At 37.6% G+C, this 27967-nt stretch overlaps 2 protein-coding genes across 2 annotated transcripts; one reads left to right on the top strand and one right to left on the bottom strand.

The window, feature by feature from the left end:
* The first annotated feature begins 1640 nt into the window (after positions 1–1640).
* LOC140947259 (LON peptidase N-terminal domain and RING finger protein 3-like) lies at positions 1641–12178 on the top strand. Its single transcript, XM_073396311.1, has 13 exons — positions 1641–2328; positions 4041–4159; positions 4925–5047; positions 5441–5600; positions 6251–6347; positions 6971–7085; positions 7192–7212; positions 7687–7787; positions 8416–8586; positions 9445–9541; positions 10076–10160; positions 10510–10586; positions 11379–12178. The coding sequence occupies exons 1-13, from the start codon at positions 1746–1748 to the stop codon at positions 11583–11585; spliced, it is 1956 nt and encodes a 651-aa protein (XP_073252412.1). The 5' UTR covers positions 1641–1745; the 3' UTR covers positions 11586–12178.
* Positions 12137–18399, bottom strand: LOC140947260 (COMM domain-containing protein 5-like). Its single transcript, XM_073396312.1, has 6 exons — positions 18243–18399; positions 17519–17708; positions 16705–16755; positions 16176–16271; positions 15353–15428; positions 12137–14279 (listed from the first exon to the last, which is right to left on the bottom strand). Exons 1-6 carry the CDS (start codon positions 18382–18384, stop codon positions 14178–14180), a joined length of 657 nt encoding a protein of 218 aa, XP_073252413.1. The 5' UTR covers positions 18385–18399; the 3' UTR covers positions 12137–14177.
* Between the last annotated feature and the right edge of the window lie 9568 nt (positions 18400–27967).

Raw genomic sequence — 27967 nt, 5'->3', positions numbered from 1 at the left:
ATCCAACTCCGGCTATAGGAGAAAATACAGAACGATTGCACACTCACTTTCTTTTCCACTCTATCATTTGAAAGGCGGCAATAGACGAAAAACTTTCTGCATTCTCTCAGGAAATGTGGACGATATAAAGCAAAACCGTAGACAAGAAAGTACAGAAGTAAATAGTTTATTTATACACGTAACACCTAGGAGTTAATAAAAACTCGTTCGAGCGTGCACAAACATGGTAAAAACCAAGTAAAAACTTTAACTCCGTAAGACCTAATGTCTATTACATAAGAATATATCATTTTAAAAAACTATTTAAAAAGAGCTAAAATTGAACATGAACAGTCAGAAAAAGGTCACAAACTATGATAGCAATAGAAAAAAGTGCTGATAAAATAACCTAATAACATATGCAAGACAGAAACTAGTATAAAAATTCTAAATTGAACTTTTGAAGAGCCTTTTAAAACACTTAAGAATTATCGGAGTTTTTAATATATAACGATAGCCTATTCCACAGCTTGCTATTGTAGCTATAAATGAAAAGGATTTATGCATCCACTCAATGTTAAAATGAGGCTGTACTAAGTTACTTCCCTTACCCCTTTCGATTATAACATACATCCCTTAAATTTAGAAAATCGGCAATGTACTTTGGACCTTTTGAGTTAAGACATTTGCGAATCAGAGCTTGGTAAGAACGACGGTGTTTCTAAGTATTCACGCCCGCGAGATTCAGTAAGCTTTCGTAGCTTTCATTCTCAGTCCTCCAAATAGAGTTCTTAAGATATAATAGTTGGCATCTTCGAGTCTGTCGCTCTGCACCTTACCTAGACCCACAAAAACTGTATTACAATATTCTAAATGTGGAACTCAGTAGGAACGTTCAGTGAACGTTTGATGTAAGAGAATCCTAGTATTAACGGGTAGAAAGCGAGATATTCGTTTAAGAGCTGAGGTCTTGGAGTAAACGGCTACCCCCACCCAGCCCTGCTGACCTGTTTGTCTCCTGGAATGATTTCAGAAGGAGTTGAGAAGCTCTTGTGTCGAGGCTCTTGTGTCTTTTTGACCGGGGCTTAAATTACGCTGTATCATGCTTTTATAGCCTGGTACGGTTTGCCTGGTCCTTGAACAAACAAAACAGTAACTGTTGCTAGATTTAGAAGTCTGTAACTCCGGGGGACTTTTGTCCCAAGAACTCATAAAACCGAAGCAAAGATAGCTGAATGGCTACATCGTATAAAAAAAGTTTTTGCTTTGCTTTTTCCAACAAAAATTAGCCACTTCTTTGGGGAAACACTAGCTAAAACGCGTTCGTGACATGAAAAAATTTGATGACGTTCGAATCACAAGACATGTTTTCAAACCCTGACCCCTGCTTACCCCCAACCCCGCCCCCATTTACACCCCATCACTGAAAACAAAATGGCGTCTGTCTCTCGAGCGAAAGTAAGTTACATTTTCAGAATTCGCCAATGTACTAGTATCTCAAAGTGAATTTCAAGTGTTTCTTTCTTTTGCTGGTGGATCTGGGCATTCATTTGTACCGGGAATGAAAATTGCATAACAAGGCGGGGGTAGAAACTGACCAATCACAATCGATGTTTACCTCTGCGGCTCCGAGACACTGCTGACCGAAGTTACGTCATAGCAATCACATTTGATTGAAATTACTCCTCAAAGTATTTTGCGATTTCATCCTGCGTCTGGGAAGGTGCACAGTACAGCTGTTCGATGATCCTTCCCAGCCAAAAATTATGGAATGGGAAGCTGAAGCGGAAATAAAGAAAGGAAACTTCCCCAAAGCCCGCGAAATGTTTGAAAGCCTGCTTGGAAAACGGAGTTGCAAGTCGAAGGAAAAATCTTACCTGCTGGGGAAAGCGGATACTTTGGCGTTGGAAGGACGATTATCTGATGCCTTACCCGTTTATTGCGAAGCTTTTAAAAGAGGGACAATTCAACCTGATCGGTTGCTTCGCTTTATAACGGGACTCATTAAGGTCATAACGATAGAAAATAATAGTTTTTTCGATAACGAGGACACCACCATTTTACAATGTGGCATTTGTACAGGAGTTCTTTACGAACCCGTCACCGTTTCGTGCGGTCACTCATTCTGTAAATTGTGCTTAGAAAAGCAAGAAGCGAAAAAATGCAGTCACTGCGACAAACCATTCTCTAGTGGTGCTTTTAGGATAAATGTTATCTTGCAAGACATACTCGAGAAGTCGTTCCAGGGAGTATTGGAAGCCACTCGCTTGAGGTTCGAAGGAAACCAACTGCATAAAAGAAAACAAAGTCTGCAAGCGATCGACAGATATAAAGAAGCAGAAAAATTGAGTAAGTATCTCCGAGTTTTGATGTCCGCCAATGTATACCAGTGCATGAACCCAGAATTTCATGCTGTTGTTTTTCGCTGCCGTCGATAGCAGAGTTCCAGAGTTCATAGTTACGTAACTACAAGAGTACACAGATCTCATTTTAAGAATACTTTAGCAATCTATTGTAGTATTCCAGCAGACACAGAGGTACTGTTCCACCGTTCCTATGGGTGAAGACGAGGAATACAGACAATTTTCGTTTTTTTCACCCAGGATGCTGAAAACGAGAGCCGGCTGATCAAGTTTCGAATAAAATTATTACGCACGATATTTTAAAATTTCTTCGGCTACACCAGACTGTGATCTCCAGCGATGCCCTTTGTTGAACATTTGAGCTTTTTAAATTTTTGAAGGTTGTTGGGGTTCATTGTTATAAAAAGTGAACCTGGCTTTCTGAGTTCAAGACCGATAACTTCTGTGATGTTCTTGTGTGACTCCGAAGGTTACGTAATATCAAAGTTGTTCATATCATATTTCGACCCTTAAATTTATTTCCGCAATTAAGGGGTCATAGTTCTGCTGGCTTTTTCCCCCCAGGCATCCTCTTTTTTTATTATTATTAATCATTCACTCCTCAACCGTGAGTAGAATAAAATTAATATGGGAATATAGAACAGCTAGCTTAATTATGTCCTGGGGCTGCTAATAATTTGTATAGCCTAATTAATAAGAAGATATGCTTCTCGGAAATAGTTGCAGTGCCTTGGGGAAAGCTGTTTTTAAAAAAACAGTATTAGCATAACACTGTTATTCCTGCGGTCACAGATGCTATTCTAGAGAATAGTTCCTTTCAAATTTCACCCACAAATGCATTTACTTCTTCTTGTTCGTCACAGGAATTGAACAAACAAAATGGGGCACAATATTAAAGTCTCTCAGAGAGTAAACACCCAGCTGTACAGTAAATTCAGTCTGCCAAAAATATTTTGCTATCATCTGAGGGATCAAAACTGTGGCATCTAAAGTTTCAGCTATAAATACATGCATGTACATGTATTGTTAACCCTGATGTGAACCAAACTGCTGCTCAAATTTTAATGTAAAAATCTGATCCAGGTGATGGCTAAATGGTTTGCTTGAGTTCTATTTGTTGTTGAAAGGGCAAAATGAATTGATTTAGCTAAAAGAGGTCTTACTTTTAGGGCCATCCTAAACCAGTTATCTCTTTGAACCTTAATAGTGACTGGTATCAAATTTCTCCAAACAATATCACTGCCAGATCAAATATACAGGTAAAGAGAGTGAGTGGAATGATCAGTACTGATGAAATGTCTTGATGATTGAACTAATTCTCTAAAACAGTTCATTAAGGAAACATATGGAGAGCAGTGAGGAGAATATACATGTTAATATCAGTGCTTAAAGGGTTATAAATATTCTTGAAAGGGATGTAAAGAACTGTAGGAGAATTTTGAGCTGTTTATCTAAGGTGCTGATCTGTGGCAGCCATTTTGGCAACAAATTCTTAGTCAGCATGGATATCAAAGGGCCTTTCACTGAGACTTTTAGTAATAAAAAGGTTGTAGAATGTCAGGAAAAAAAACATCAAAATATTGAAGTCCAACACAAAAAAGTAATGTTTTGTTCCAGTTAAAGGGTTAATCTCATATAGGGGTTGGGGCAGGAAAGTATCTCAGAGACCAAGAAACTAAAGTTTGCTGTTTCTCGCAGATAAATCAGACCATCTTATTCAAAGTAACCTTGCCTGTGTTTTGCTCTCCTTGGGGTATTTTGAAGAAGCCCTTGCTAGAGCCAGCAAGACTTGTGAACTCCAACCTGCTTGGCCAAAGGTGCGTATTAAACTTATTCTTGACATGATAATGGTGTACAGACACAGTTGCCAATAGCCAATCAGACTGGATAGTGTTGTTGTTAATATATAGATTTAGGCAGAGCTAAAAGCAAAGCACCCATTGACGTATTAAGAATTTACGTCAGATGATAAAGTTGGTCAATGATTGTTAGAACCAGTGCAAAGAAATCCACAAATCTATACTTGACTTTCGGGGAGGACCATATGACTTTTGAGGACAAGCTGAGCCGGCGATCAATTAAAAGCAAATATCTGGTCAGCAGAAAACCTCAAAAAAATACTTGATGAATTGGCTCCTGAGCCAACAATACAGGCATGTGATTCTGGTCAGTGGATACCCTGTTTTGACAGCTGTCAATTTACCAAACTATGAATGTCTATTATCAAGTTACACACAAGTTACAGGCTCCCATAATAGCTGGAAATGTGACATTTCACACTGGTTTCCCGGTAGCCTGTGTACAGACGTCCCCCCTCCCTCAGGAAAAGTCGCGCGAGGAGACGTCTGTGAATCGCCGACGATAATCATGTTCCCGTTTCCCCAGAATGCTGGGGACAGCCTCTGTAATGTTAATGCCATGACGCAAATAATTTCCAGTGTTGTACATTGTACAGTCATGTGACTACCAAAATTTCTTGAATGCATAGATAACCAAATTTCTTACCTATGGTGCTTTGAGCATGCAAGAGCTCCACTGTTATCATAATTGACTCCTTGATCCTTGACCTGTTTGTTGGCTAGGGATATTACAGGAAAGGCTGTGCTTTGGTGGGTCTTAACAAAAAGACAGAAGCAGCTGTTGCATTTTTACACTGCCTTGCAAGAGATCCAGGCAACAAAGGAGTAGAAAAATCACTGGCCAAGGTAGGAAGATTTTTGTAACTTGAATATCTATAGTATACTGTAAATGTCAAGTGTTTTTCCAGAAGATATGCATGCTCCCCTCCCCACCCCCCTGACAATCACTACCATCGAGAGTTTTCTCTACCCCGCTGGAAATCCCACTTCAGTCTGATCTCTTCCAAACACCTATGTGTTTGGTGTGTTCTCTGGAGAGACTCACTGTGTTGATAATTAGTGATCACTTCATAAAAGAGACCCCAAAATCGCAGCATTTTTGTAAGATTTTTAGCACTACTGGTGGCAGGTCACTTGAAGAAGATCCAGTGGTGTATTTATAATAATATGGTACCAACTCTATAAGTTAAGAACATTTTCAGTGTTCTTACCATAGAATATTTTCTGTTACTTATGTAGCTTATACATGAGCTAATCATGGAAGCTATTCCCCGTTCCAGTTCAAAAGGGGACCATCATGGCCACTGTGCAAGTGAGGAGACAGATCCAATTCTTCACAGATTAAAAAGTCTTGTTAATCAAGTAGAGCAAAGTAAAATGGGCCCTACTATGCATGGAGGTAAGACCTTACATTGGTGGATACGAGAATTATTATAATAATAAATAACTAATTAAATATTAAAATGGAACAAACTGGATACAAGCCCATTTCAAATGTCTCATGATTTCTAATGGGAACCCCAGCAATATTTTGTTAAAATGATAAGCAAACACCAACGCTTAGATAAGCGCCCAACCACCATAAATCAAACAGCCTTCCTTCTTAAATGTGCCCCATCCCCTCCTGGTCACTTTTTTGAAATAATATGGATACAAGACAAATGCAATGATATGCATGTCGTTGATGATGATGATGATGATGATGATCTCAAGGATGATGAGAAAATCACGATTTTTTACAAACATACATACTGATACACTAGTGGATAACATGTATAGAAGAACTAAGATACTCTTGATTACCAGTCACTGTTTAAATGAACACAGAATATTGTCTTTACGTTTAGGTTGGTAATGTTCTCTTTTGTTTTTCTATTTTAAAAAAAATAATTGCTAAAATAAAATTACAGTTCTTTGAAAGAAAAACTTAATAAGCAACCCTTGATTAAATGCTCTCCTATCAATAAGTGCCCTTCCTTTTCGCTGAAATTTTGCTCATTCAAGGGAATACGGTAACTAAAAACCCCTACGGCTATTATAACCTTTCAGAAGCTAATGATAGCTGTGAAGATGAACCTGACATCAAGAAATTAAGACTTGGCAAGCAATGTTCTGTGGAGGATCTAGAATGTACACTGTGCTGTAGGTAAGGATACAAGTGAACATAATAATAAGCAATAATGATTGGATAAGGTTTTGGTGATATCTGAAATAATCAAGGTCAAGGTAAGTGTTATCAGCCAAGTAGAAGCTACCTGAGGCTGATTACTTGAAACTGAGACTGATCATTATCTCGCAAGAACCCGAATCTAGTAATAAATGATTGTTTTATCATACACTGTTCTGAAGAAAAAAAAAAACAAACACACCATTGCACGGAACAGAGTTTGAAATTGTTCTCACACAACCTACAGATAAGTCACTAAACAGCTAGCAGATGACTAAACTTAATTGTACATGTATGTGGCTGCAGTTTCAAAAATTAAGTGTAGACTCTCAGCCAATGAGAAGACTTTTTTATAATAGTACAATGTATAATACTAATAATCAGTGTGCAAGAAAAAATTTTTACAAGAAAGATTAATAATTACTGGTAATTTCTATTTTATTGAAAATTTATTTCACCATTAGTCAATTAATCACTTGCATTATTAATTCATTTGAGAGAAATGACATCCCTTACAACAAGAAACAATGAGAAACAGTGTTTGTAGAAGTGTAGTTACAGTGTACATGAAAGAAAAATGACAAAAATGTTTTTTCCTTTAGGTTATTTTATGAGCCAGTCACCACACCATGCGGTCATGTTTTTTGTCGTTGCTGCCTAAACTGCAATCTTGATCACAGACCAACATGCCCTATCTGCAGATACTCTTTAAGCAAGGTAAAGTTACATCTTTAAAATGCCAAGTACAACCTTGTCACTCAAAATATTTCTTTCAATTATCTTTCTCTTTCCCATAGTTAATTCCTCCCTTTCTTAATTTCAGTTCCTTGCTGAAAGAAACCAGGTAACTATTTTCACTGTTATTTTCTTTTTATAAAAAAAATATCAAAATTAATGATTATTGCTTATTAGCTAGGGAGCTTAAGCAACAACCACAGCAACGGCCACTAAAACGTTACTTAAAAAGTGAATTATTCCCTGCTTCAAACTTTATAATGCTTATTCCATCTCACTGAATTCTTCAAATTAATGTTAATTGGCAATCTTCTGCTGGAGTTGAATTCTAAAAGACTGTATCAAAGTTCAGGAAAAGAAAAGGAAAGTCATTATCTTGTTTGTGTTCACATCCTCAACAACAGGTATTTCACGTCATAGTAGTACAAAAAAGCACGATACACGTGCAGAGTTACCATTTTGCCAATCAAAACCTATTGCTTTTTTGCCCTTTTCATTGACTTTGCCAACGTCATTGCTTATTATAAGCTCCCTACTAAGGAGAATATTAGTATGACACAAGTGAGTGCTCAATTGTCTTCAGAACATCACAGCAGCTGTGAGCAGGCTCATTGAATCTGCCTTGCCTGAGGAACATGAAGAAAGAAAAAAACTACATGAGGAAGAAATGGAAAAGTTAGCAAGGTGATCAGGATCGAACTATTAATATCCAGTCAGACTAGGTTTTTAAGTTTTGTTAGTGGCTAAGAAAGCAGTCAAGTCAAGTCAAGTCAATAATTCAAGTCAAGAAGAAGTCACAAATACAAAAAAAAAAAATGTACCAAGAAAATTAAAGCAAAATGGAACTTAAAAACAAAAAAGTGATGATTTGACTATTTCTTCAGTGAGTTTGTAGGAACAGATTCTTACATATAAACATTTATACTGGTATAAATGAAAATCAACACATTTGACTATGATTTTATATAAAATTTGTGAATGTCATGCTATTTCACTGAACATTTTTAAATCACAACTGGCAATTTATAATAAATTAATTTTAAAGTTTCAATTAGCTAGGGTAGATGCAATTCTTTCTAAGGAACAGCTCTAGAATGTATCTGTTAGTACCACAGATATATCCACCTTACTGGAGAGTCTAGTTAGAGAAATTTACTTGTTCCTCCAAATTCCAATACAAAAAAGCTCAGAGAACTTTTCTCGCTGGGTCATGTCTGGCGATAATAATGTTTAATTTAACAAGTAGTCAAGGGCACACAAAATTCATGCTTCAAGATTTTGTATGTTGACTCTTGAGTCCTGTTACTTTCAGTGTGGCAAGGGACACCACAGAAGATGTGCCCATCTTTGTTTGTACTTTGGCCTTTCCGTCACAACCCTGTCCTCTGCACATCTTTGAACCTCGTTACCGTCTTATGGTCAGACAGTGTATGGAGTCCGGATCCAAGCAGTTTGGAATGTGTGTGCATGATGAGGATAAGGGGTGAGACCACGCCCTTGTGCAGGGCAAAATACAGTTAAAGCTCTCCTTCAGCTCTAGTTACCACCACCTTTACGAAACCCCGTTTGAACTGTTTTAAGCTCTCACAAGCGACCACTCAGACCCGATAAAACAGGAACTGACCTAGATCAACTCATTCTTGCACTGATATTTATATGCTTAGTTATTTTGGTCTAAGAAATTGGACGTAAATTTTAGCTGTGGCTATATCAGATAAAACATTAAATTTATTTTGTTGTTTCTTTCTGAATTCTTAGTGAGTTTCTGAAGCTCTTGTAAGTGACTACCCTCTATTGTTTTACTGCGTGCTCCCTTTCAAGACCTCATTCTCATATGTGACCAGCTTTAGCCACAACCACTTTTTCGATTTCCGAGGTGGTCGCTTACAAGAGCTTCAACTGTCGTTCATTTATGGTAATACATATACAATTGTACATGTAAGACTGAGTGGAGTAGAATATTATTCAGTTTGTAATCATGCAAGAAATTTTGAATCAGCCAAGTGTGTAAATGTAGTTTGAGACTGATTTGAAAGTATGAGCCGGACTTTATGTGATATTTGCTGAGTGATAGTCATAAATAATGAAGAAAGTCCTGCTGAAATTACAATTAATTTTCCAGATGTTACAAAAACTGAACCTAATAACCCTGTCTTAGCATCCTCTGTTTTAAGGGAAATAAACAAGTCACTCTCGCAAACATTTTCTGCTAACAGACAAGTGAAAAATAAGTCGAGCACACTGATTTTTAGAATTCATTGTAAGAGAGTGGGAAAAATGTATAACTATATTAAATTATTGTTGTATTTACTTTTGAAACTAAATTTTTGTTGCCTTTCAGTTTTGTAGATTATGGCGTCATGTTAGAGATTAATGACCTACAGTACCTTCCAGATGGAAGATCTTTTCTTGACTGTGTTGGTGGAAGGCGTTTTAAGGTGATTACTAGTATTAAATTTGGTCAACACCAAGTGTATAGTGGATTATAAGGAACAATAAGCTGATTTGAGCCAAACTGTTATGGACAAGTCAGGTAACTCTCTCTTAACAGACACCTTTGCAAGATAGACATCTCACTGACATGGACACCTCGAGTTGGTTCCTGCCTTTCTTTACTCCTTTTAGTTGACCCTCAGTATTAAGACAGACGCCTCCCACACACTTCAGTAAAACAGACACTTAAAGTTAATCCCTGCCTTTTTTTATTCCTTTTCATGGAATCTCTACAAAATGGACACCTACATGTAGAGATTCCCTTTCTTTATTTGTTTTAGTCGGACATCTCTGTAAAACGGACATACTCGTTCATCTTAGAAAGAGGTGTCTATATTCTGAGTAAAAAGCAAATTGTTTTTTATTCGTACTAGTGCTTTGACTGTCTTACTAAAACAGAAATGTCTGACATGAATGATCTTATCAGGAACAGTTTTTATTGACTGCCTGACTGACGAATCACATGTATTTACTTACAGGTCATTGAAAGAGGAATGCAGAATGGCTATCACACTGCTAAAGTTGAATGGATCAAAGATGAACCAATTCCACCAGAAGAACTGGGTAATATGCTGTTTTCATTGATTTCAGTTTCATTGGCAACAACTAGATATTTATTGGCACAACTATCAACAGTAATAATAATTATTATAATAATACTGGACTTTCAGCTGTAAGAGGGTAGGCTTAACGTGGTTTTACCAAAAGTTTACAATCATTTCCTATGCCGGTAACTTTCCTCACTGGTTCTTTGTCGATGACATTAACATTAACTTGGTGAAATGCTGAAAATTTAACCTGTTTACTAGTTAAAATATTTTTTCAGCGTGGATTTAAATAATCATTTCACACTAAAACAAACTGAATGTTGCATGTTTTGTTTGTTGGTTTGTTTGTTTTTTGTTGTTTTTAGATGAGATCAAGGCCCTTCATGAAAGAGTTTACAATGATGCAAAAAGCTGGTTTGCAAATTTACCACTTCTTTCGAGGGTGAGTTTAAAGTTTGCACAACTGCATGGCTTATTTTAATACCAACATTAAGTTTCAAAGGTTTAATTACCTATATCTACCTGTAGACTGTACCTAGATGTAGACCACACAATGGTACTTGCTGTTCCATGTATAATTGTTTATTGTTTATTGTTTATTGTTTTGTTTGCCATAAACTGTACAAATCAAATAAAATCTAATTATTTAAATTCTCATGGCGAGGAAGCCCAAGAGAAGCCACCGGGCTTATAAGGAATGGGCTCCCTCAGTTAGATAATTAGAACAAAATATTATGAATCATAATTACACATGGGAAAATCAATGGCAGAGCTACAGTAAATCTTAAAATAAATATAATTTTTAGATAGTCGTACTAATCATAGTTCTAGGCTAAAAAAAGCGAAATGACAAAAAGAAAAAAAAAATGAAAATAAAAGAGCAAAGGTAAAAAAAAATACATATATAATCTTATTTATTTTTATAAAATTTTGTGTTGTTTTTTTAATGAGGTGAATAAGTTTTCAACATGATATTACATGGGCTTGACTTGAATTTCAGCTTGCATTGCTCAATTTTTGCTTGCCTAGGGCCATTGCTACCTAAGTTTATTATTTAATTAGAGGGTTATGTGTTTATGAAGCAAGTGCAAGTACCCGAGTGAAGACCTAAGTGAATAGTTACTTGCCTAACAGGAAATGTACTTGTCCCTACATGAGTGAACGGCTTTTAGAATCCTCAACATTTGCAAGGCATATTGTGTGATCAGAATTTTTTTGCTGTTGATAATTTCAGAGGCGAATAACAAACATGTTTTCAGAAATGCCAAGCTGTGACACCGAGCTTGTAAATCTTCCACAAGGGCCCCAGTGGATATGGTGGCTTTTGTCCATATGTCCTTTACCAGAACATGTTCAATTACAGTTCCTTGCTATGGCTTGCCTGAAGACCCGTCTTGAGAAATTACAAGAGCTGTTTGCCTCATTCCAAAGATACACTTAAAGGTTATAGGCAGACAAGTTAAGATAATTCTGGAACTGTGACTGGAATCAGTCAGATAACACCAACTGTCAGATGTACAGTGTAATGGCTGACGACCCACATTAAAAAAGAGTTTGACTTAGAGCAAATAATAAGTTTTGTGCAACTGGCCATGTCTCCTAAACAAATTAACACTGCAGACAACTTTTTACAGTATACAAATTTTACTAAATATGTATGATAACTTATTTTTGTAGATTATGATTTATTGCTATAGGCCTATAGGCAAATTTGCCACGATGTGATTAAATATATTATTACAACCCAGTTTTGAAGCATACTGGAAGACCCATAAGGGGGTCGAGGTGTATTATTGTAATTAGACAAACTGAATTCATAAACTTGTTGAATCCTACACCACCTGGTTAGTCATTGAATCAATTAGAACAGGTTTATTATATTTAAGCTAAGCTATAAGCTGCCGATTACTAACAAATTAGGTTAGAATTGAGCACTACCAGTAATCTAAATGGTTAGTGCTGTGTCGATGTAAAATTTCTCAACACAACAACAATATTGTAATGTGATTTTTAATAAAAATAATGAAGAAACACCCGCCTGTCTACATGCTGATTTTCATTTTTTAATTCCCAAACTCAGCAACTAACAAGAGAGTTAAGTGCTAAAAAGTGTTATTTTTGTTAACTCAATACATGTAGATATAGCATAGCTTATTTACATGTATGCCTATTTCCCTCATTGAGATAAGATTCTATTTTTTTTACAAAAATGTTTTATGCTTGGTTTGAAGTATTATAACAGTTATGCAAACCACATTATCAATATTAACACATTTGATCATTATTAATCTACTGCCTACAATATGAGTAGTTATCTCCAAAATTTCTACATGCATGTTAACCTTAAAAACAAAATTCTAAATTCTCCTTTGTTACCATTTAAGTAGCAATTCATTAAATTCATTGTCTTTGATCATGTCCTTAATCCTCACGACCACTCGGTTCTCTAAAGCTTTGATATTACAAAGAGAAATTTGATACTGATCACTCTAAGGGCTTGAAGGATTACAGTCAAGCCAGGTCAAGCATACCCTCCAAAATGCCAAGTTATTCAAAAGTTGAATCTGTTGTAGATTTCAGATTCATCTCTGCATTCTTGCATGTGTCATGAGCCGTGAATTCACACGCAAGGCAGTTATGAAATTTCTACCAGCTCAGTTTCCCAGAATTGATGTCAATGTCTTCGAAGCAATTTTATCCAAGCAAAGATTTTCAATCTGACCAAATACAGAGACATTCTTGTAAAATATTCACTGCTCATTACGCATGCTGGAATGCCAATTTGAATTTGACACTAATTACCAGAATGACTAACGGGTTCATTTTATAAATAATGAATTCATTAATAGAATCTTGGGGGGTACGCTTGACCTGCCTTGACTGTAATATTGGTGGTTACCTTCTACTGCAAACGTTACTATCACTATTTTCAGACTAAGCCATCTTGGTACATGTGGTTTTTTTCCTTTGGATATTTCTAAAACGTAGTAAAAATTTCCCCATGCATTTTTTCTTTGGACAGTATTTTCTTCAAAATGATAAAAATGTCCCCCATGATACAACACACATAACCATATGAATGAACATGTATATTATTATAGATGTAAGAAGAGTAAGTGTATGACTCAATGAGGTGTAATGATGTAACTATGCACATGCAATGATGGTCGTGTTTGACAATTGTCTCTCATGTTATAATTAACTTGCCAAAGAAATCACACATTGTGGCAGCATGCAATCTTTTTTTAAAGTGAAAAGTTGAAATTAATACAATTTATACCAAAAGTGTTTAAAATGTTTCAGTTTCGCACCAAGCAGCCTTACATTATCTTCATCATTTTCAGAAATAGCTTTTCATTTAACAACTTGTACTATAGACAATACAGTACACCCTGCACTTCAACTCTCTTTTTTTAATAGAAGTGTCCAGAATTCCAGTAAATGTTCCAAGAGCAGGTAAGATCCTAATTAACACAAAACATCTTAAGATGTGGCCTCAAAACCCATAAAATAAATTTTATGCTCAAAATATCAGCACCAGACCTGGGCATGAATATAATTATTCAAATTTCTGCTTCATTAACTCATTCCGTTCTTATTTCACTTGAACACAAACTCTAACATTAAAATACTAACAACAGTGGAGTGTACATATCTCCTAGGAGATGCAAAAAAACTTTTTGTGAATGGTACAGATTTATCATTCATTCTCAACAAACCAACTCCCATTAAAACAAGTATTGCTAAATTCTAAGTTCAGTTTCTCAGTGTAACACTATTCTTCAGCACTGTTGTCAGAAGGACCAAGTTACAGCTGTACTTTTGGGTGAGGGAGCAGGTGGAGCAGTTATAAGAAAAGTTTCTTATTTCTTTAATTAGATTTTAAGAGAAGAGGGCAATATGATGATGATGATGATGAAGATGTAGCATTTGGTTGAAGCTAGGAGCCAATTCAAGTATTAAAGGTTAAATCACTTGCAATACTAATAGTACCTGCCTAGTCTAAATACGTGGGTTCTATCCAGCCCTACTGTTAGTCCTGAATCTTCAGTATGTTTTTCTTTTCAACTTCTTCCATCTCCTTTAACACATAGGCCACGTTGTATCTTAGCTCATGAAATTTGGATAATGGCACCTATAAAAACAAGGATCAGTACACCTGTAATTAAAAGATTTATTTTGACCAGGTGGTACAGTATGACAATAATACTCAGGACTGTGGCTAAGGGGTGGCTGCTAGTGAATTTCACTGGCTGAAAGAGAACTCACCACAAGCTGAAATTAGTCTGGAACATCAGCATTTTTTAACCCCCTTTGATCACCATTATTACTGGCTAAAATAAGTCATGGAGTAATTTACGATTTTTACTTCTTCAGCCTTCGTTGATCACGTTATTTTATACTACTTTCCGCACAAGACTTTCTAAAATGACTGGGTATGACTTGCAATAATTTTGCATCTGAGGCACAGAGATAGCATTTGAAAGAAAGAAACAGAAATACAATATTGTTTACGCACAAAAATATCTAAGTTACTCTATCCATGAGTCTTACAGGTTCTTATACTACAGATGAGCCAAACTTTCCTTGGCAAAATAATCTGATTTTGCAGAAAAAAGTTGTCTAGTGTAGACAAGTGAATTTCAAGGACTTTTCAAGACCTAATAAAGAAATTAAGTACTTTTCAAGGACCTAAACCGAATTCAAGGACTTTTCAAGATCACTAGTAAAATTCAAGACCTTTTCAAGATTGTACGAACCATGTGGAAAACAACAAGGCGGAGCAATTTCAAAGGCACAGTCAAGAAAAAAGCCAGGCTGCTTGACCAATACACTTTAAATAAGCCTGCTTAGCTTTTCATTTTTCTACATCCACGAAAAACGCTTGAATTTTCCCTTGGCAGTTAGTTTGTCCCAGATGCCTGAACGGTGGCAACCCGGAAGAAAAGGTCAGACAGTCTACTCTGCCGGTATAGTGACATGGCTAGGGAGGCTAAAACCCCTTTTTTTTTCACTCATCTCTTCACTTTGCATTGGTCCCCAGAGAATAATAAGCACTCAAGTACAGTGTCGACTTAAATCCTGGTTGTAAGACTGGTAGTTTTTGAATTTGCTGGAATATTGAAGATTATAAGAAAAGCCGCAGCTTGAGTTCACCAAGGCTTTTCCTCCAAATGACATGTTAATCTCACCAAGTCAATGCCTTACCTCAAATGCGTGGATTTTTCCATCACTCAGTTTCATTTCCATTAAAACCGAAGGTTCAAGTACTCTACTGAGGGAACTAAAAAACAAAAAAATAATACAAGTAACGCCCTTAGTCATGATGTCTAGCAAGCAAAGCCTGAGGTTATTCTTTCCTTTATATAATGCATTGCTTATGACCCAAATAATAAGGTCTATATATATTATGACGGCTGCAAGTGGAGCAGAAGATCAGGGCAAATGACCTCGCCCACAAAGTTACTATTACCTAAGAAAAATGGTTACGAATTCCAGGAAATATGATCATGTCAAGTGCTCCACTTTTGTGTGAGTTCAACTGGCTCCCTGTCAAACAGCTTTTATATCTGAGAGACGAGTTATGGCAGAAAAGTTTTTAAACAACCATAGCTTGGTAAGCAAGATATCCTCAAACTACTACTGAAGTTTAAAACAGCTACTGGTCAGCAAACATTTATTTTTTGAGCTGGTAACATCTGGAACAACTTAGATGACAATTAAATTGAAAGCCTAATCCTCAGTCAGAGCTTTCAAAAACTTAATGAAGGACAATTTTCTTTCTCAATAATAATTTTAGTGTGATATGCATTATATTTAATTTTTAGTTGTTCATGTAAAATAGCGACTGAAAAGCCCAAAGGGGAGTTACAATATTAAAGTAAGGATATATATTTTTTAAAAGAACTGGTTAGGTTTATTAGGCCTGGAAAAGTTTATCATTATTTAAATTGGTTGATAAGCAATGTGAAATATAATATTAATAGTGGACACAAATGTATTTGATGAATATTGTCATGTTAATGCTCACCTAGTGGATATAGCCACATCAACTCTCCACCTGAGTGAATCTAAGCTTGGAAGATGGTTTCTATTTTTGACAGCAGCAGCATCAAATGCTGATCTTCTGTAGAGGCAAAGGATGACAATGAACACCACCACAACTCTCTTCAGAACAAGCTCTCTTTTGCCGGCAACCATTTTGCAATGCTGTTATAACCCCAGAAAAAAAATGCCCACGAAAATTGCCCCATTACATTTAAACATATCATAATTATTTTAAACTCTCGAGTCATTTTTTGTTTCAAATGAAAGGGCCATGCATCCTCATCCAAGCCCGGGTAACACTGTTACCCAGTCAAAGAAACCTTTATGCTCTCAGTTTTTTATTTAAATGTTAATTTACCATCCCTCAAAGACCGCTCCAAAAAAAAGTTGAGCACTTTAAAAAATTGAATGAATAAAATAAACAGTCTTATGTCTTCACTGTCTTGATTGTTACTGAAAAACAACAAAACACAAACAATAATAAGGACAATTTTATGGACAGAGATACTTGCTTCTCTCCAAACACAATGCTTGATAAATCAGGAATTAGTTCCCCAGGAACCCTGCAAAGGACAACAATAATATGACAAAAAGAATCCTGTTAGAAAGGCAAATTCAATGAATGTTAAACTGGAAAACACTGGATGAAATAATAGAAATGATAATTGACACTGACATCAAGGCACATCTTGCAAACTGTTTTTCAGTTCTGACAATTTTGGGAGTGACTGAAATCTCTCCTAAATATTAGAATCCTGAAACTACTTCTCAGACCTTTTATCACAAGAGCTGGAATAATTTGCTACATCCACTCCATGTGAATATTGCAATTTTTTATAAAAATACCAATGAAATACCAGTTGAGCTTTGGCACGAAAACTTGGTATCTTCACATGTGAAAATAACACGTTATCTTCACATGTGAAAATATCACCGTTGGTATGGCTACATAATAAAGCGCGCCTTTCACACCAAAAAACTATTAAAGTGAAATGGTTTGGTAGTTCAATGGTGTTTATATAATGAATAGAATATTACATGGCCGCTTGGAAATGCAAAATTTTTCTTCTTGTGTTGACAAAATACTTCACTCGTTCGCTGTGCAATATTTTTCAACACTCAAAGAGAAATTTCGTATCTCCGTGCGGCCCTGTAATATCCTCTATATAACAAGAATGAATGTCAAGGTCCACTAATATTCATGCATACACCTGCATATGAAAAATCTGCCATAACGTCAGTAATTTGATTATTATTTTATTTCCTCCTAACTGCACCCAGCCCACTTCTAATTGCCATAACCACCACCCATAATAATATGCTTACTTGAGCTCTGTGAGGTCTGACTTGAAACGGTCTGGTTTAAGAGAAGTTTGAGGAAGGCGCAGTGCACTACGCAAGAGACAGTACAGCCCAGCATACAAAGAAGACAATGTTTCCTCAGTTACTGCATCCGACTGGAGCTCTTGAAGCAATCCATCATCAGGAACCTTTCCCTCAAAAACTGAGATAATAACTGAAAATAGAAAAATGAAAGGAAATATCTTCTGACTCCACTTATGACTTTTTCACTGCAGATTGCTGCAATGCATGGCAACAAGCATTTTGACTGTTTTATTCTTCCACTTCTGCTTTCAATTCCAGTATGTGGTATGTAGCAACAGAGTCATGAGTGGAGGGCAAAAAATGAAAATATTATGATAATTTCCATCTTAAGACTTTTATTTCGGCTCTACTGACAACAATGATTTTTTTCGTTTTCTTTAAGCTCTTGGGCTACAATGATGAAAAATGTTTCATAAATTAAGGCGGGGAGGCTTAATAAAAAAAGCAATGATTGTCTTCTCATTGGCTAAAGGCCTACAGTTACGTGTAATTTTGGAAATCAGTGAAACCTACTACAGCGAAGATTTATAATTTTATAATACAGTCAAAGTGTACTTGTGTCAAAGTAGCACAAAGTTCATTCCTTGCCAAACACTGAGTCCAAACGTTATCGGTTTGACTGGGCGATCTCCGAATGTGTATCGATATTTCTGATCTCTCCTACCTTGCAAGATCTTCCTAAATAAAGCTTTATCGATTGAAGTTAAATGAGGTATCATTCGTTTTATCTCATCTGGAATTCTCGGCCCTACGAATAAGCTATCATCCATCATAGGCAGACCAGAACTGGCGCGTTCACGCGCCATCTTGAATGTCACTCTCGACCCAGACTTCCCTATCCTCCCCGCAGACGTCCTTTGGGGTTTCACAGCGGTCAAAAGTGTGAAATTTGCAAAACTTAAGCGAAATACTTCAAAGTTAAGGTTGCTACTTTCACTATCGAAACTTTAGGGTATTACCAACATCCTGTTAGTTTACTAAACTTTTTAAAGTTTACTAAAAAAGTTCTAGGTGATTGAAAACCGATGCTGACGTTATTATCGGCGCCATTTTCAAACATGATTCTCTTTTTAATAGCGCGAAGCGTTTTCAGCGAAAAAAGCTCAAAATTTTGAGAAAAATGGAAAGATAGTTATGTTAACTAACTGATTTATACATCTTTGCCGATTTTCCTCTAACTGGTAAATGAAATCCCAGCAATAAAAAACAAAAATAACGATTTAGACGTTTAGGTGTCCCCTATTAGTAGAGGGCCTGCCCCTCGGCTAGTTTTTCTTTCTTGACACATAAATAAAGTTTCTATCTATCTATCTATCTATGACAGCGGTGGTCCTTTGGGGTTCGTTTGTCACGCATTCATTGTCACGCATTCATTTCTCCCCCACGGGATTCATTTCTCCCCCACGGTCTCTGGGGGAGAAATGAATGCGTGACAAACCAACCCCAAGAGATAACTGAAACCAGGAGCCCATCAAATTTGATGGGCTCCTGCTGAAACTGTTATGCTCTTTCAATATTCATAAATTTGATTTTATTAGCTTCATCAGATAATGATATGCCTATGCTAATGAGGCAAAAAATGTAAACAAGGATTCGCCTGTTGCCGCTCTTGTTGCTGTCGCCGTCGCCGTCGTCGTTCCTAGGTGGTTTTCACGTTACGTCATCGCCGCCATGCTGGTGGACGGTAAACAAAAGATCGCTCATTAGCTCGTTTTGTTTGTCCACCAGCATTTGTTCATTTCACCATTGTTATTTGTGTCTCCCGAGACTGCATGAAAACCACCTATAAGCCCTCCTAAGACCCGTTACGGACAACAACAACAACAACAACAACATAAGCTTTATTTGCATGACTATAATTATGTAGTTACAGTATTGCAAAAGCTTTAACAATTAAAAAAAAACAAACAAACAAACAAACAAACAGGCAAATAAATCATAGCAATGATAATGCAATGCAATGATTACTATAGTCAATCAAGTGTCATCAGCATGATTTGATAACAAATTATTACGTAGATCATTACATAATGAGACAAATTTCAACAAATGTAAATTTACGGAAAAAGTCTGTGAATTCATCAATTTAATTATTAATTCTGTGTAAGATAGCTGATTAAAGTCGACAAAATTTTGTTGGATTTGATTGTAGAATTTTTCCCTTGGGATTGAGTATTTTGGACAATGGATCGGAAGAGAAAATGAAACTCGTCTTCAATTATACCAGAGTTACAAATAGGACAGAATCTATCGTTGCGGGAAGTTTGATTATATCTTCCAGTTTCAATCATGAGTTTGTGGTTACTTATACGAATTTTCACTAAATCTTTCCTATTAGCAGAATTTCTAATTAAGTCTAGATAACTTGAAATTTTATAATCAAGTTTAAATAAGCTGTAAAATTGTAGCTTCTTAGAATGATGGATTGTATGTTGCCAATATGCAATATATTTTTGTTTTATTATATCTATATAGTGTTTGATCTTAGCTTCTCTTAAATTATTATTAAATTATTATTAAATTATTATTAAATTATTACGAAGATGTTTATCCCGAGGGGTACCACTGGGAATTCTTGGTGGAGGTTTGCCGCCGGGTTCTTTATCCCGACCCTATTTCAGACCAAAAAATTTAATTTTCCACACCCGTTTTCAGACCAGACCTCTAAAATCCATACCCGTTTTTAGACCTGGCCTTTAGGCAGAAATCATGTTATCATTACTTATATTAGAGCGCAAACAAAAAAATTCTTCAAACTCCATTTCGAATTTGCATATTTCTCTTTCTGACTCATGTGGAATTGAAACGATGAATACGTTCATTCACTCCCGTAGTTCCCTCAAAAACCATACCCGATTCCAGACCAAAATGGGCGAAGTGTATACCCCTTTGCAGACTAGACTGTTCACAGTCCTCTATTTTTCCGTAAGATCATCGAGATCGAGGGCTTTGCGTTACGGGCCTCGCATGAGTGTCAAAACTACTTAGCTATAATCCCCGACGCCCGTCCCCTCGGTACATTTGAAAATCAAGATACCCGTGACGGTAAGACGCGGCCCGGTATATCTAAACGATCTCACCAAAAAATAGGGGACTGTGAACAGTCTATTTGCAGACCAAAACGGCGCAAAAACCCTACCCGATGGGGCAACGCATAGCTTACATAAGGGAGTACCCCACCCTCCTCCGGGATGTATATATTAGCCTAAGACTACAAGGCGGCAGTTTACGGTATATTGTCTTTCAGGGCAGGTATGAGCTGTCTTTCAAAATAATGCTGCCACCAGTTACATAGTCTTCATTATTCAGCTGGAAAAAACAAGAGTGTTTAGTAAGTATACGAACCTAAAGGTTAAACATTGGTCTGCTAAAAATCATAACATGTACTAAGCTATGTCTACACAGGATACCGAATAGCTTATAATTGTCGTGTCAACATGAAAAATACTCCTGCCTGGTCTAAACACCTGTTCAAATTGTAAAGAAATCTGTCCGATAGGTGACAATCTATCTTCAAGATTGGTACGGCGTAGCTTCGTTAATCTGAAATCACGTTGCTCTGGGTGTACAAGAGCCCTATCCGATCTGGTTTTTCGTCGATGCCAGAGCTATCGCAGATATAGTGTACAAGACATAGCCTAAACTGTTTAGAAGATGCATCACATCACAGTGAAGCAGCTGTTTCATACATGACAATGAAAGTCGATAACAATTATAGCAATTGTCTAGGGGGTGATCTTATAAACGTTTATATAGGGAGGCTATGCGCCTTATGTTTCAGACCATTGCATCTGTTTTGTGCTATTTTCAGGCGACTGAAAACATAAACCCTATCAGATAACTTACGTGACTTTAACTTAACCCTTGGTATTTTGAAAGGGCCTCCTAAATCCCCGTTGTTTCCCCTTCTTTTATAACTCCTCCCCTTACCAAGGCATTTGCAGACAACCACTCAGCCCATAATAATGAATACCCCCTCCCCCGCGCCTTTTTTAGACAAAGAAATGGCACTTCTATTTAAAAAGGCTGCTTTAATTGTTACCACAATATTTGCATATCTATAAAAGCTGCTAAAATTTGCATTGCAAACAGCAGTTTTATAACTCGTTTGTCGACGGTCTGGGTGCCTGTAACAGACTCCAAACGGACAAACGTAACGAAAGCAATCGCATCCGAGACACTCACGGGTACATTTCTGAGCGCAAGATAATCGAGGTATGATTTATTCACTTTTCTCACCCCAAGCTCAATATATTGACAGTCTACATATCTTGTAACCGATCATATCATTTACCTCACGGAACGATTGGGAAAACCATCAACCGCACAATAGTTAAGTTAAGTATTTCAATTCCCTTGTTGCCTTTTCTCGATCCTGCCCAGCATCTTGAATCAGCCTTACTGTTTTCAATTATGCAATTAAGCTAATCTAACTTTTGAATCCTCTTCAACGGCAAAGTAAGACACGTTAGATTAATTTAGAGAAGGAAAACTTCTGCGTGGAAGCTTCTAGATCAAAATTTCACAATAGAAGTGTTTTCTTCTTAGTTGGGCACATGAATGCCATTTTTCTCAAGGGACACACCCTCTTCTGAAAAACTGCATGAACATAGTAAGAAAGGGCTAGCATGGGTATTTTAATCTTTCAGCTCGTTCCCGTGCTGTGAAAACCGCCCGATGGAATAAATTAACAGCTCGGTTTTTTGCAAAACGTTTCTGTTGTCACAGCTGTGACAAGTGATAATTAAGATGTCACATACTTATTCAATTTAAGGAAAAACTCAAGTGAAGCCAGGAGATGATTCATATTTCATAGACATTTCATGAGCTTATCAAACAACGCATAGAAATCAAATCTTTAGGATATGAAGGCAGCTAGAAATTTGCATATTAAGCATCAAAATCAAAACAACGCTCTTCGTAAGGTACTTCCTGGCAACCTTATGTGTGGGCGTTTTACCTAATAGCTTCTTAGATCTTTGAGAAAAACAGACACTGTTGAAAAGACCATCTGCAAGAAAGTTTAGAGACGGACCATTAGAAAACGTATGGTGGTGGTTGGTGGGGGGGGGGGGGGGGGTGCGAAGTATAAAAAATGTACATACCGGGTATTCGGGAGGCAAGGGAAAATTAAATGAGAATAATTCATACACGCTAAGTAACCCTTACTGAGATATTTAGCATTGGCCTACAAAAATTCATACAAGAACTGGAACGGGAACGGGAACGGGAACGGGAACGTCAGTTGACGACGGCGCGCGCAATTCAAACAACTGGCTTGACCAATGGCAGAGTAGCCTCCCACGCAGGCGTTTTTAGGGGAGCTCGTTTTTCATTTTCATCGTTTTTTTGTGGGGAGGGGCGAAAAACGAGCTCCCCTAAAAACGCCTGCGTGGGAGGCTAATGGCAGAGCGGCAAATTGGGCACCGCAAGTCGAGTTTAGTCCTTTCCGCGCGCTTTCCCGTCGTCAAATGACGTTCCCGTTTCGTTCCTAAATCAACCTATTTCAAGGCGGACGTCAGTAAAACGCCGACTCGGGGTAGGGATCGGGGTTGGAGTCTGTTGTACTTTTCATTTGCTTCTGTTTTCTTCAAGCCATGACATGAAGCAGACGGACAAAACACAAGATCAATGGACCTCGACCCCAACCCCTACCCACACCCCTTTCCCTCACCGCCCAAAAAATGCAAATTTGGTGTTATGACGTTGAGTGAGGAGAGGAGTAGGTACGCAGTTTCCCCAGAATCTTATCCATCCAGGGTGCTCTCTTACCCGTCCCTACGGACCGAGTGAGAGGAAAGAGACAACCCTGGGAACGAGTTGATCCATCCCTATTTTGCGCGCGAAATAAAGTCACCGCTTGACGTTTTGAGTTTCCACTCAAGAAGACTTAAAATAATCGAAAGACTTTTGGCGGGCGAAGTTTTTTAGCCTATACGGCAGTTTTCGGCGCGTTTCAAACGTAGCGGTCCTGTTAACGACTAGTGTACGCTGGAATTATTGAGACCCCGTCCACACGTATCCGTTTTGGTTGAAAACGGAGACATTTTCCTCCGTTTGCAAACAATATCCGCGTCCACACCTTACGATTTTTAATCGTTTTTGCCCGTCTACTCGAAAGCACTATGGTTACTGTAAACGGAGGTACCATCTTTAATGAGAGCGTGCGCAGTTACTGGTAACCAACACCGTGACGTAATCAGTTTTCAAAAACCTCCGTTTTCAACCATCTGAAATAGCCAGTGCAGCAAAACGGCGTTTTCAAAACTCTCCCCTCTGGAAAGCGTTTTTGAAAAGATGAGTTTTTGGTGACCATTTTCGCCGAATACGTGCGGTCGGTAGACCAAACCGGAGAAAATAAATCTGAATTTTCACGACAAAAACGGATCACGTGTGAACAGCGCCTGAAACGGCGCGCCTTTAATCCAAAGTTATAGACTAAGGCCATTTTTTACATGTAGTGACCTAATAATTTCTTTCTTTGTTTTTACAGTGACTGCATACAAGTCAGTGAAAAAAGAAAAAAAAACATGAATGTTCTTTGGGCGATTATCTGGTTTCTTGTCCTATGGTTTCTTGCCTGGCCTGTGGGGTTCTTCTGCGCCGGTTGGTATGTCTGTTTGTCGCCGTTTGAAGCCTGCATAGAAGCTATGAAGGGAATCACGGAGTTGCTCATGAAAGGGGTACAACTTCCACTCGAAGTTGCTAAGCATATGGTGGAGGGCAAGACCAGCTGGTAGACAGTGCGTACTGAAACGATGGCACAATTGCCAGTTATTTTTACAAGGCTCAAACACTGAAGAAGGGAATATTTTGTGGTAGACATTGATTGTTGTGTGACGAGTCCAGTTATCGTTAAAGCTTTGTGCACCTTTTTTTCGAGTGATATTGTGATTTGATGCACAGGCATCTCCGTTTGCCCGCCTCTTCCGTAATATAGCATGGACCTTACTTTAAAAACGCTATTTTCGCCTGGATTCACAGTTCTCTGTTTGAATTCGTTCAAATTCAAGGAAGATTATTTTGTGGCTTTTCTATGCGCCTTCTGTTCTTAACATGATGTCATCACCACTTATAATACTTCTTGGAATAAAATTTGGTGCATGTGTAATTGTTTGTTATCTATTTCTTTTTTTATGATACATTTATTATTAATAATTTTGTTATCATCATTAGTTATTATTCTTTTTTGAGTTTACAGTTTCACTTTTATTTGATTACTATGCTATTATCCGATTTATCTGGTGGAGTTCTCAATTAACGTTATAAAAGAATTTACATGCTTATTGCAGAGTCAATCGGGCGGTGAGTTCGTAATTTTTGTAAAATAAAAATGTTTTCCTGATCCTATAAAAGCTAGACTTTCCAGTGTGCTCTACAAGGGTGGGGATATCCTCTCTTAATCTATTTCCTTATCAAACTGATTTTACTGGAACCCAGAGGAGGTATTCCCATAAATTTAAAGATGAGACAAACCCAAAAAATGACACCCTATTCCAACCTCGTCCTCAGGGCTTGTCCCTTAAAAAATGGGTGGGGCTTTTACCGTGCGGGCAGCACTTACTTATCTAAACCATATGTGGGAGTAAGTGGAATAAGTGCCACTGAAATGGCTTGCACTTTTACTTGGAATGCGGTTCCTGTGTAAACCAATATCAAAGCCTGAGAAATAAGGAGGCGGGAAGGGGGGAGGGGGGGGGGGCGGGGGTGAGAAAAAGGAGCATGCCCTTTTTTTTTTACCCTTCACCATTTTGAACACAGGTGCCCTTTATCACGATTTAACTCGACTGAATCGGCGTTTTTAAACCCAATTGCTTCAAAGACTGAGGAAAGCACTCCTTGCTTTAGTAAGAGACTTGCAGTGTTTATTGATGAATCAGCCGGTCAATGCAACAAAAATTTGTCGCTTATTCGAGTATAATATTGTCTGTGCATTTAGGCGTCTTTTACTGCCTCATGCTTCACATCGGAAAGGATTTATGATCTTATAGAGACGTCTGCTTGGCAGGCTGTTATGATTAAAAATGCGATAAAACCATGCAATGTTTCTATCGTTCGATATCCATTTAAAAATTGTATCTGTCCTTAGCAATAATGGTGCTCATCAAATCGACGAGTAGCTTTTTCCTTTAACCAAACGATGCGCGACGCCGAACGGCAAGCTGACCCCCTTCATAAGTAGGGCTGTGATGCTCTTCATTCCATCAATACAGGCTTCAAACGGACATAGGCAAACGTACCAACCAGCGCAGAAGAATCCTATTGGCCAGGCCAAAAATATAAGGACAAGAAACCACGCGATTGCCCATAGGATCTGTTTTCCACTCATCTTGACTGAAAGGGTCGAACTGCTACTTCTTTTTTTGGAATGAGGTTAACCTCCGGTCCAAGCGAGTCAGCTATGGATTTTTTTTACCTGTTTCACGTAAAAATATGGAAGGGCAAGCTTTAATATAAAGGAAATTCACAACAGCTAACTAAAGGATAAATGGCCTAATGCCGGAGGGGGGGGGGGGGCAGTTTCATACGGGCAGGCTCCGCCCCAGGATCCAACTACTTACCCTTTTATATACCATTTTTGGAAGAAAAGGTACCCCCCCCCCTTTCGTATACCTTCTATTGACAAATCCTTCCCCCTTCACATACCTAGATTAGAGCTTTGCATCCCTAAATGTGCTGTCTTTGAAATGTGAAGTAATCACAAAACCAGAATGTTTTCTCGACTTTTCCACAGCCATAAAATGCATCTGATAGCCCTGTTGGGCCTCTTTTAAAGACCGAAATGACAGATTTCCCTGCCCTTTCAATTACTTCCACTAATCCCTACCCTTAGGGGCACCCCTTTCGAGCGGAGCCTCCCCGTATATGCCATTATAGGGAGTACCCGCGCCCCGGGGCCTAATGTCACCCTGTCACAAGCATCATTAAAGCCCCAAAAGAGACTCAACTTCCCCGTTCAAGTACATGTTTTTAAAAAGAGCCTTTCAAGTGAGTTCTGATTGGCTAGCTGTGGATATGTTTTAGTTCCTGGTTCCTTCGATGCAATGCGCTCTCATTAATTTTTATCATATTAGTTTTAACTATTAATCATTATCATAATTTAGTTATCATCATTAATATTAATAACTCTTTCGTCAGGTCATATGAAAATCATCGATAAACAGGTTTTGAACCAAAATAAACGTAAAATTGTCGCTTCACGAAAAAGCTATTTCTGATCATACTGTTATTGTCTATACCTGATATTACATGAAAATCTATGAGTTGAGCAGCAAAGTCATTTCTGAGAAAAGCTCTCAATTAGGAGCCCTCGGAAATACATAAATCACGAGTTTAATACTAAAGTTGAGTAATCTTAATGCTAGTCCATATTTTTAAGTTTCCGTTACCTAAGGTAAGCATAAAATAGTAAATTTCACCAACCTTTTTTCTCTCTCCTTGTTTAATTAAAATTTTCACACAAAAATCTGGAACTCGGGTTTTATGCCATGAAAGAAGCGTGATGTGATGTTGCTGAAGCTCGTCTGGGCGAGTTGCGAGTCACGAGTTTAAGTTGTCTGTCATCACTGAGCACGTAAATGTTGTCACGCAAGTGCTAAAAGTTAGTATATGTTTAAAAACGACATGGATGCTAACTTGAAAATAAAAAAATAAAAAATCTCGCTGAATTTTAAAATTTCACGTGACTCGAAATGAAAGAAAGGAAAAGAAGTTCATCAAGAAAGTATTTCGCTTTATACCTCATTGAAGATATGTAGAAACTTTGCAAAAATATCGGGTTGAGTTTGAGAGAAATTTGCGTAAGTTGTACAGGTCTGAAGGCCCCGTCTGAGGTACTATTACCGTCAATTCTAGCCTCCCACGCAGACGTTCTTGCGACGCGTTCCTGCCCCTAAAGGCTACGTCAATTCATTGGGAGTTGTGTAACAAATTGATCATCGCGTGACACATACAAACCAGGAGTACAAATGTAACCTACTAAACCTCCGAAAAAATCGAGAAGAAGCCGCTCTGATTTTTTTGTGCTTCCCTTTAAGACCCGTACTACGCGCCCACGAAAAAGACTAAAACGTTTTTTTAACGGCCTAATCACCATTTTTTCACCAGGGAGTATATGAATTGCCATTCTTTATTCAGCATGAGCAATTGATTTTGCATACTAGTAGGGTAAAATACAATATCGCTGAATAATCAACTTGCGTGTGTGACTGGGCGTTGAAGACAGTCTCTTGAAAGACCTCGAACTGATCTCGCACGACCATCAGGGAAAATTTAAGCTGACAGTAAGAACGTTCTGGGCAACTTCGGAGAGGCAAAATAGACTACCACAAAGCGGAGTTCAAGGGCATTTTTACAGTAATAAAAGGACAATAAACATTAAATCACAAA

This window comes from Porites lutea, chromosome 9 (genome assembly GCF_958299795.1).
Source record: "Porites lutea chromosome 9, jaPorLute2.1, whole genome shotgun sequence".
Classification (NCBI taxonomy): domain Eukaryota; kingdom Metazoa; phylum Cnidaria; class Anthozoa; order Scleractinia; family Poritidae; genus Porites; species Porites lutea.
The sequence above is the reverse complement of the archived record's forward strand: the minus strand, read 5'-3'. Positions and strand labels throughout refer to the sequence as shown.